The sequence below is a fragment of the Mauremys reevesii genome, linkage group 23, assembly GCF_016161935.1.
Source record: "Mauremys reevesii isolate NIE-2019 linkage group 23, ASM1616193v1, whole genome shotgun sequence".
Taxonomy (NCBI): Eukaryota; Metazoa; Chordata; order Testudines; family Geoemydidae; genus Mauremys; species Mauremys reevesii.
The window spans coordinates 5,802,849-5,812,704 of NC_052645.1; the positions used below are offsets into that span (position 1 = coordinate 5,802,849).

The 9,856-nt window shown below is 51.8% G+C and overlaps 1 protein-coding gene across 1 annotated transcript in view; it reads right to left on the reverse strand.

Annotated features, from left to right (window-relative positions):
* THEMIS2 (thymocyte selection associated family member 2) overlaps positions 1 to 3,152 on the reverse strand; it is a 49,304-nt gene extending 46,152 nt beyond the window's left edge. The window contains exon 1 of the mRNA XM_039511355.1: positions 2,970 to 3,152. Coding sequence (XP_039367289.1) covers positions 2,970 to 3,063 — 94 coding nt within the window. The 5' untranslated portion in view covers positions 3,064 to 3,152. The remainder of the gene's footprint in view (positions 1 to 2,969) is intronic.
* Between the last annotated feature and the right edge of the window lie 6,704 nt (positions 3,153 to 9,856).

Genomic DNA, 9,856 nt, shown 5'->3' on the forward strand with positions numbered 1-9,856 from the left:
AGAGAGTCCAGTGGAAGGCAACAAAAATGATCAGGGGGCTGGAGCACATGACTTACGAAGACAGGATGAGGGAACTGGGCTTGTTTAGTCTGCAGAAGAGAAGAGTGAGGGGTGATCTGATAGTAGCCTTCAACTGCCTGAAGGGGGGCTCCGAAGAGGATGGAACTCAGCTGTTCTCAGATGACAGAACAAGGAGTAATGGTCTCAAGTGGCAGTGGGGGAGGTCTAGGTTGGATATTAGGAAAAACTATTTCACTAGGAGGATGGTGAAGCACTGGAATGGGTTACCTAGGGAGAACATAAGAACATAAGAATTGTTGTAATGGGTCAGACCAAAGGTCCATGTAGCCCAGTATCCTGTCTATCAATGGTGGCCAATGCCAGGTGCCCCAGGGGGAGCGAACCCAACAGGCAATGATCAAGTGATCTCTCTCCTGCCACCCATCTCCACCATCTGACAAACAGAGGCTAAGGACACCATTCCTTACCCATCCTGGCTAATATCCTTTAACGGACTTCACCTCCATGAATTTATCCAGTTATCTTTTAAATGCTGTTATAGTCCTAGCCTTCACAACCTCCTCAGGCAAGGAGTTCCAGAAGTTGACTATGCGCTGTGTGAAGAAGAACTTCCTTTTATTTGTTTTAAGCCTGCTGCCCATTAATTTCATTTGGTGGTCCCTAGTTCTTGTATTATGGGAACAAGTAAATAACTTTCCCTTATTTACTTTCTCTACATCACTCACGATTTTATATACCTCTATCAGATCCCCCCTTAGTCTCTTTTTTTCCAAGCTGAAAAGTCCTAGCCTCCTCATATGGGACCCATTCAAAACCCCTAATCATTTTAATTGCCCTTTTCTGAACTTTTTCTAATACCAGTATATCTTTTTTGAGATGAGGAGACCCATCTGTACGCAGTATTCAAGATGTGGGTGTACCATGCATTTATATAAGAGCAATAAGATACTCTCCGTCTTATTTTCTATCCCCTTTTTAATGATTCCTAACATTCTGTTTGCTTTTTTGACTGCTGCTGCACACTGCATGGACATCTTCAGCGAACTATCCACGATGACTCCAAGATCTTTTTCCTGATTCGTTGTAGCTAAATTAGCCCCCCATCATATTGTATGTATAGTTGAGGTTATTTCTTCCAATGTGCATTACTTTACATTTATCCACATTAAATTTCATTTGCCATTTTGTTGCCCAATCACTTAGTTTTGTGAGATCTTTTTGAAGTTCTTCACAGTCTGTTTTGGTCTTAACTATCTTGAGCAGTTTAGTATCATCTGGAGGTGATGGAATCTCCATCCTTTGAGGTTTTTAAGGTCAGGCTTGACAAAGCCCTGGCTGGGATGATTTAGTTGGGTTTGGTCCTGCTTTGAGCAGGGGGTTGGACTAGAACCTCCTGAGGTCTCTCCCAACTCTAATCTTCTATGATTCTTCTGAAGGTGCTGGCCACGGCTGGGGACAGGAGACTGAACTAGACCAGCCATTTCTGTGTTGACTCTACAGCTCTTCAGATCATCACCCATCAACATCCTCGCTGGGTTTGTTGTTAGTGGTCATGGAAAGACAAGGAGGGTGAGATAATATCTTCTATTGTACCAACCTCTAATTCTGAATGAAGCTGGTGCAGTAAAAGATAATACCTCCCCCACCTTGTCTCTCTGATAGCCTGGGACCAGCACGTCTACAACAATGCTGCAGTGACCAAGGATGACATTTTTAATTTAAAAAACAAGGAAATTCTTCCAATGAAGTTAAAGCTGAGAGGACAGGTCAGTAATTTAGGGTAAAACACATTCCAGGGAGGGTGTAATTATCCCAATCAACCATTATAAACCCAGACAATTCAAAGTTAGTGTTAAACTGAAACAAAAACTAAACATGCTAAACTATGGAAATGCACAGCTAGGGTACGCAAACAACCTTAATTTTGCCCTGTAGGGAGATGTGCGGGTGGTACGTGCGTGCGCGCGCACACACACACACACACACACACACACACACACACGCATGTATGCACAAACACTCATGCATGCACACACAGAGAAAGAAAAATTCAGATGTGCCTTTACAAATCAGTTTTATCTAATCTGGACCCACAACCCTACAATGACTTAAATATAATAAATCTCAAGCTTAATCAACACCATAAAACCCATGTGCTGTCACTACAGGGCAGAGTGCACTGCATGTTTTCATGCTGTTACGTATTCTTAACTCCATCTTAACATTGCCTGCCTTTGCGCTAGCTGGGCTCTCTCTCCAATTCGACACCTGGGAATCCACCTGGGAATCCACAGCTCCAGCTCAGCGGGCAGGTCTGTGCCCTTCTGGCACAGCGCAGCTGGTTTATAGGGACTTTGGAGCCAGAGGCCAATGAATTGTCTCTTCCTGCTGCCCATTGTGCAGAAGCTGAGAACCTTCCCTGTAAAATCAATAGTGACAGCACATTTCCTTCATGCAGTCTCTGCCTGTCTTCCATTACGGGGTAAAAACTGTGATTGTGGAGGGGTTGTGTTTTTCATTGTTCAGATTGTATTAATTTCCCTTTGGTTGGTTACATGGGCAGAAGAGGGCCAGGGTCACTCCAACAGATAGGCTTTTTTTTGGTGGGGAGGGGAGGTAGTGCATGGGGTTTCAGTGAATTGCAATGGTCAGATCACAGCCCACTCCCCAAGCTGCTTGGATACAAGTGAAGGCTCCCTGCCCATGGATTGGCAGAAGGACCCTTCCCCATTGCCAGGGGTTGTCACCACAGTACCTCCTGTGCAGAATGAGGTGAGGCTGGGATGGGATGGAGCGAGCCCTGTCCTGCAATGACTACAGGCAACACCCTGCTTCCCCAGCCCCTGAAGGAGTTCAAGGCTTTGCAGATACGGGTCTCTAGGCCCCACTCCATTGGCACCAACAGCAGAGATATCCTGGCTGTGGTCAGGAAGCAGGCAGGTACTCACCTTGGAAGTACACCCCGGAACAAACCTTCAGCACCCTGGGCAGAGAGGCAATGTCCAGGGATAAGATATACTCCTGGAAAGAGAGCGGCTCCATGGCTCCGCACCCTCCCTGTGGCTCTGCTGGGATCCGAGTGTATGGGGAGACGGGGCACTGTGGACTGCACTGTGTCTTTCACTTCTGCTTTTGACTGAAATAACTTCCTTCCCCAAGCAAAGGCGGATGCTGCTGGCAGTGCTCCAAGCCTCTTACAAAGCCCTGGCTGCCTCAGTGCTCGGACTTCCACCCCTTCTCTTTAGGCTCCCGTGCATTATCCCCACCAAACAGTATTTTTCCTCCCTGCCATGGCCTCACATGCCAAAATTCATAGCCCCCAGCAGGGCCACTGGACCAAGCCACTGAACGCACGGCGTCCATCCTAGCCAGCATTTACAGGTTTGTTCAATGACTTTCGCCTCCCTGCTATAAAAATTGCTCCAGCACTCTGAGTGCTTGGGCCTTTCTGTGCTGACGCTGCTGCTCTGCTTGGAGGGGTTTTGGTCTGTGAGCCCTGAGATGAGGAACTGGGTGCATTGGCTTAGCAGAGGTCCTGGCATCTCAGCCCATCCAAACCAGACTGGCGCCACACTGTGTCTCCTCGGCTTGCGCTGCGCCTTGCTGTCTAGCCAAGGCCAAGCTCCGAGTGCCCTGGAATAGAGGCCAACCTGCCCCCTGCCAGGGGCAGCTGCGACACTCTGGAGTAAAGCCTGGGGCCCTTGCAAAGGGAGGGATTGCTAGCAGGAGAGGGATGTGTGTCTGGGGTCACCTAATACAACCTGCAACTTCCCTGCACATATGCCAGCCCTCCATCTGCCTCTGGGCCCCCTAGCGCCACTCACCAGCCCCCAAGGCTCTCCTCCCAGCCAGGGCCCCACCGGGTCTGCACTTTGCATGGCATGGCAGGGGGGGTACGGGGTAGGGCTTAGTGCAGGGGGCTGCAAGTCAGCACGTCCAGCCTGTACCCCTCACTCTGCCCCAGCATCCCTGTGGGAGCTCAGGTGAGGCACAACCCCGGGCTTGCCTGAGCCCAGCAAGCACTGCCCAGAAAGGCAGGCGCTGAGGGGTTTGGCCCTCTTCTCTTGCCCAGAGGGACAGCTGGGCCCCTCTGCTTGGGAGCAGCAGAGGCAGTCATGTGGGGTCCCCTCACCCCAGAAGGGCTGATGAGGCTGTAGGGGCCCAGAATCTACCCAGGAACTGGAGTGCCTCTGCTGAGGGAGGGGGACAGGCCCCCTGCACCATTCCTCTCCAGCCGCACTCAGAGCATAACATCCCCCCCCCCCCCGCGCTGGATGTGCTGGCAACAGGGCTGCGCGGGAGCATGGCACAGCGGGTAGCAGCATCCCTCCCATGGGGAGGTCCTTAGAGCCTAGCCTAGGCGAGTGCTCAGACATGTTGGGCCTCCACTGTGCTGTAAATGGTAGTGACCTCCAGCTGGGTGCATGGGGAGCTGCTGTGTAATGTCCCAGTGCTTCCTCACTGAGTTCCGAGGAGCAGAGCAGCGAGGAGCAGCCCAGGGCAGGGAAGGAAAAGCTGTCTGGACTGCCTGGACTCCCTTCTGCAGCATTCACTTCTCTGGGGATCCCTATAAGCCCAGCTCAGACACTTTGGTCCAAATTTTGCAGAACATTCAAGCCCCTGAAGTCGCTGCCGAGCCTGCTCTGCGGCCCGCGCAGTAGCCTCGCCATGCTCGGTGCTCAGCATGACAAGGCTCTGCGTGACCAGAGCTGCCTGTGGTGCAAGGTTTCACCACAGGTCTCAGCCTGCTCGTGTCAATTTCCTTCTCTGCTGGCTAGGTGATAGTGGAAGGCTTCAAAGACAACCACAGCCAGCCCAGAGCCTAGGAAATGCAAATCTGCTGCTGCCTGCTCAGCCACCCGCTGGGGATCCTGCCCTGTCCCCGGCCACGTCTGTGGCAGCTGGGCTGTGGCAGGGACAGCAGAATGGTTGGGAAAAGGTCCTTGGCTGAGCATCTCACCTGTGGTGAGGAAGAAGCCAGAGCAAAGGATGCAGGAAATTCGCCTCCATTCCTGTCACTATTTATACGCTGGGGGTGGCCAGGGCCCCTCTGCGCTGAGCACTGCATAAACATATCCAAAGACATGGTTCCTGCCCCAACGAGCTTAGCCCCAGCTTCCCTCTTCTCCAGGGCTGGGGCATGGGTGATCCTCACAGTGCCCTCCGTCCTGGGCGGCACGGAGAGTGCACTCTCTTGCAATCCCCACCCACAACTCCAGCGCTGGGCTCCTATGGCCATGCTCCAACCGTCCCTCGCTGCACTGGTCTGCACCATTGCCCTGAGGCTCCTGCAGGCAAAGCTCACGCTGGGCGGCTCCTGTGCACTTCTCAGGGCACAGCTGAGAGCTGTGGATGTAGCACCAGACCTTGTCTACACTATCAAGTTTTGTCACCCAAACTGTCATTTGTCAACCCAAACAGTGAGTGCGTACACACTGCGAGGCGACTTTTGTTAGGAAAAATGCCCCGTTTTGGCAACAAAATACACCCACCCGCACAAGAGATTTACATCTTTTTCCTCTACATTTTTGTCGACAAAGTGCAAGTGCTTGATTTCATCGCTTTAATTGGCCTCCAGGAGGTGTCCCACAATGCCAATCCTGACCGCTCTGGTCAGCAGTTTGAACTCCACTGCCCTGCAGCCACGGAAACAAGTATCCACCCCTCCCCCTTAGAAGCCACGGAAATTTTTGAAATTCCATTTCCTCCTGGCTCGACGTGGCGAAGTCTCATCACATTTCCCAGGTGACTATGGTGGGTTATCGCAGCAAACACTCTCCTGCCAGTGGCAGATTAACAAGTTTGCTACCCCTAGGCCCTCAAAAAACTGCCGTGCCCCCCCCCCCCCGCGCCAGCTGACCGCTGCTCCTCCGCGGCAAGCCTGGGAGGGAGGGGGGAGATGTGGCACGCTCGGGGGATGGCGAGGGTGGAGTGATGGTGAGCTGGGGCAGGGAGTGGCTCCCTGCCCCTCTCCCCGAAGAGTTACTCCCTGTGCCCGCTGGCCCCAGGTCACCTCCGCTATCCCCCGAGCGCGCCACTACTCGCTTCTCCCTCCCTCCCAGCGCTTTCGCTGGGAGGGAGGGGGGAGCAGGGGAGTTGCGGTGCACTCGAGAGATGGCAGCGGTGGAGCGGAAGTGAGCTGGGTGGGGAGCGGTTCCCAGCCCCCTTCAGGTTACTCCCAGCACCCGCAGGCCCCAGCTCACCTCTGCTCTGCCTCCTCCGAGTGCCGCTACTCGATTCTCCCTCCCAGCACTTTTGCGCGGCAAGCCTGGGAGGGAGGGGAGGAGGCGAGCTGGGGATTTGGGGAAGGGGTGGAGTTGGGGAGGGGGTGTGAGCAAATGTGCCGCCCTGCAAATTTTCCGCCCTAGGCCTAGGCCTTGTTGGCCTAGGTGATAATATGCCGCTGTCTCCTGCTTGGACCACTGTGGAGCTGCTGGATCTGCTCAGTATATAGGGAGAGGAGGCTGTGGAGTCCCAGCTGTGCTTGAGCTGTAGGAATTGGGATACCTACGTGCAGATTTCTCGAGGCTTGTGCGAAAAGGGCTGTGATCGGGACACACTGCAGTGCAGAGTGAAGACAAAGGAGCTGAGGCAGGCGTACCATAGGACCAGGGAGGCAAACCATCGCTCAAGTGCTTCACCTAAGACCTGCTGATTCTATAAGGAACTGGATGCTATCCTCGGTGGCTACCCAACCTCCATCGCCAAGATCCCCATGGCTACTTCGGAGGGCACAGAGGCAGCGGAAAGAGGACATAACCCGGAGGATGAAGTTATTGATCAAGAGGTGGAGTTAGATGAGGATGTGCAGCTTCCGGCGGGGTTGCTCGGTGGGGCGGGCAGCCAGGAACTGTTCTCCACTCCAGAAGTGTCTAGCCAGTCTCAGCAATTGCTCTTCAGTGAACAAGAAGCCGGAGATGAGACACCTGGTAAGTGGCTGTGTATTGCGAAGGTGGGTTCAGGGTATAGAAATGTGGGAGGCTGGCTATGTTTCTGTGAGGTGGACATTTCCCTGTGTAGCTAATCGGTACGGCAGAACACGGTGTTGATGCACACCGAGATCTCATGGGAATTCCTCCAGAGAGATCTCCAGGAAAGTTTCCGGGAGGTACTCGACAAGCTGCCGAAGGTTCCGTGGCGGACCAGCTTTGTTCCTTCCCCCATTGTAGGAAACTTTCCTGCACCATTCAGCAATCACTTGTGCAGGGACCAAAGCGGCACATGGGTGAGCAGCATAGGGAGCAGGGCGGAAGCCACAAGCATGGAGTAGATGTGTCCTCATTTCCCTGCTTATCCTTAGCAGTGAGATGTCTGCTAGAATTACCCCCGCCTGTGGAAAAATGTGGGAGTATTTTAGAATGTGTTCCCTAGAATGCTGCACCATGACCCTTGCAAAGAGTGTGTGCTCTTTTCCCCATGTGGAGCACCCCCTCCCCCCGCCAACATTCATCATGCTTTGAGTGTTTGCAGAGATGTGTGCCTGGCTAGGGTCAGTGGGAAAGTGATGGCAATGTTGCAAAAGGTGCATTTAACTGAAATGTTTCAGAGCTGTGCGCGAACTTAATCCTGCTTCTGTGCATTGTCCCCTGTGCTTCACCAGATGTGGCCTTGAGGAACACTCCATGCACTCCAGCTGAGCATCTCCACCAGATAAGAAAGTGCTCAAGACGCAGCAAAGAAGACATGTTCTGGGAGGTCCTGCAGTGCTCCAATGCAGAAAAAAAGGGAATGCAAGGAGTGCTGGGAAGCCGAATGGCAGGACAGAAAAGAGACTCACGCATTTGTTAAGGACACAACTGAGCAGATGCTTAAAGTAATGGAGGAGCAAACACAGATGCTGAAGTCCTTAATAGTGCTGCAGACTGAGCAGATCAGTGCTCGACCTCCACTGCAGCACATTCAGAACTCTTTTCCATGCTCCTCCAAACTCCGTGCACACATTCCTTTCCACCTTCTATGACTTCTCAGTTTCTCCTTCACTCCACCCCCTCAGACAACTTTCACAAAGACAGCTGGACCTACACACAGTTGTGAAAGTCTGCTCTTCACTGGTTCCTCTTTTCCCGGAAAGCATGTGTGTGTTTGTGTGTGCTGTTTCTTCTGCAATTAAAAAGTTTTATAACAGTAAATCATCTTTATTTTTTTCTACTAGGTGAGATTGCAGGCACTGCCAATACATACATTTTAATCACTTTATTACTGGAATATAAGGCCCCAAATGTCACCATTGCCCCCTAGGAGAACTACATGTAATGTAACATTGAAGCAACTCAGACAGAGATATATGTTACTGGTGCTCATTGTCAAAGTGCTGCCTCAAAGCCTCCCTGATTCGAATAGTTCCCCTCTGAGAGCCCTGGTATCTGGCTGCTCAAAATCAGCCAAGAAGTCTGCCTCAGCACTCCACCCCGAGCAAACCTTTCACCCTTAGCTTCACAGAGATTATGCAACATACAGCATGTGGCTTTGACCATAGGAATATTATCCTCAGTGAGGTTCAACCTGCCATAAAGGCATCGCCAGCATGTCTTTAATCTGACAAAGGCACATTCAACTGCCATCCGGCACCTACTGAGCCTGTTGTTGAATGGCTTCTTACTGCTGTCCAGGTGTCTCATATAAGGTTTCATGAGCCATGGCTGTAAGGGGTATGCAGGGTTCCTCAGGATCACTGTGGGCATTTCAAAATCCCCCACTGTAATCTTCTGGTTAGGAAATGAAGCCCCCGCCTGCAGCTTTCTGTAGAGGCCACTGTTCCTGAAGACGCATGTGTCGGGCACCAACCCAGACCACCCCACATTGATGTCAGTGAAAGCCCACAATGATCCACAAGAATCTGCAACACCATGGAGAAGTACCCCTTCCTACTGATGTACTCTGTTGCAAGGTGGGCTGGTGCCAAAATTGGAATATGTGTGCCATCTATTGCCCCTCCACAGTTAGGGAAACCCATTTCTGCAAAGCCGTTCACTGTTTCACGCTCATTTCCCAGAGTCATGGTCCTTCGTAGCAGGATGCAATTTATTGCCCTGCACACTTGCATTAACGCAGCCCCAACAGTCGACTTCCCCACTCCAAATTGATTCGTGACTGATTGGTAGCACTCTGGAGTCACCAGCTTCCACACAGCAATTGCCACATGCTTCTCTACCAAGAGGGCAGCTCTCATTCTGGTTTGCTTGCACTGCATGTCTGGGGCGAGCTCTGCACACAGTTCCAGGAAGGTGGAAAGTTCTGTAGCCACTGCTCATCATCCCACACCTGCATGATGATACGATCCCACCATTCAGTGCTTGTTTCCCAAGCCCAAAAGCAACGGTGCACCCTATGCACCTGCTCTGTGAATGTCAAAAGCAATCTAAAGTTGCTCCTATCCATAACACGCAGAATGTCGGGCACCTGCGAGTCTTCCTCAGTTAGGAACTTCATGATTAACTGCACTGCCATCCACGATGTCTTCATGACAGTTAACAGAGCATAGGAGAGCAGTGTGGGATCCTTCCCTTCTCACAAAGATACCGGGGTGCACAGCAAAGAAGGGCCATTAAAAAAATGCCACGAAAGAAAGCTGGAAGCCCTTGGAGTGCTGGGACAGAAAGCAATGCTTCACAGGACATTTAGCACTGTCCCAAGATGTGCTGCAATCTGCTCCGTTGTCCCACAACACCTAGCAACAGAAGGACTGTGGGATAGGTACCCACAGTGCATTGCTCACACTGTCAATTGATGGTGCTCCTACTGTGGATGCGATCTGCCGACAGAGGGAGCAAGTGTGAACACAAAATTGTGATTTTTATTATGACGACGTCTGGGTGTCAACATCACTTTTGTTGAC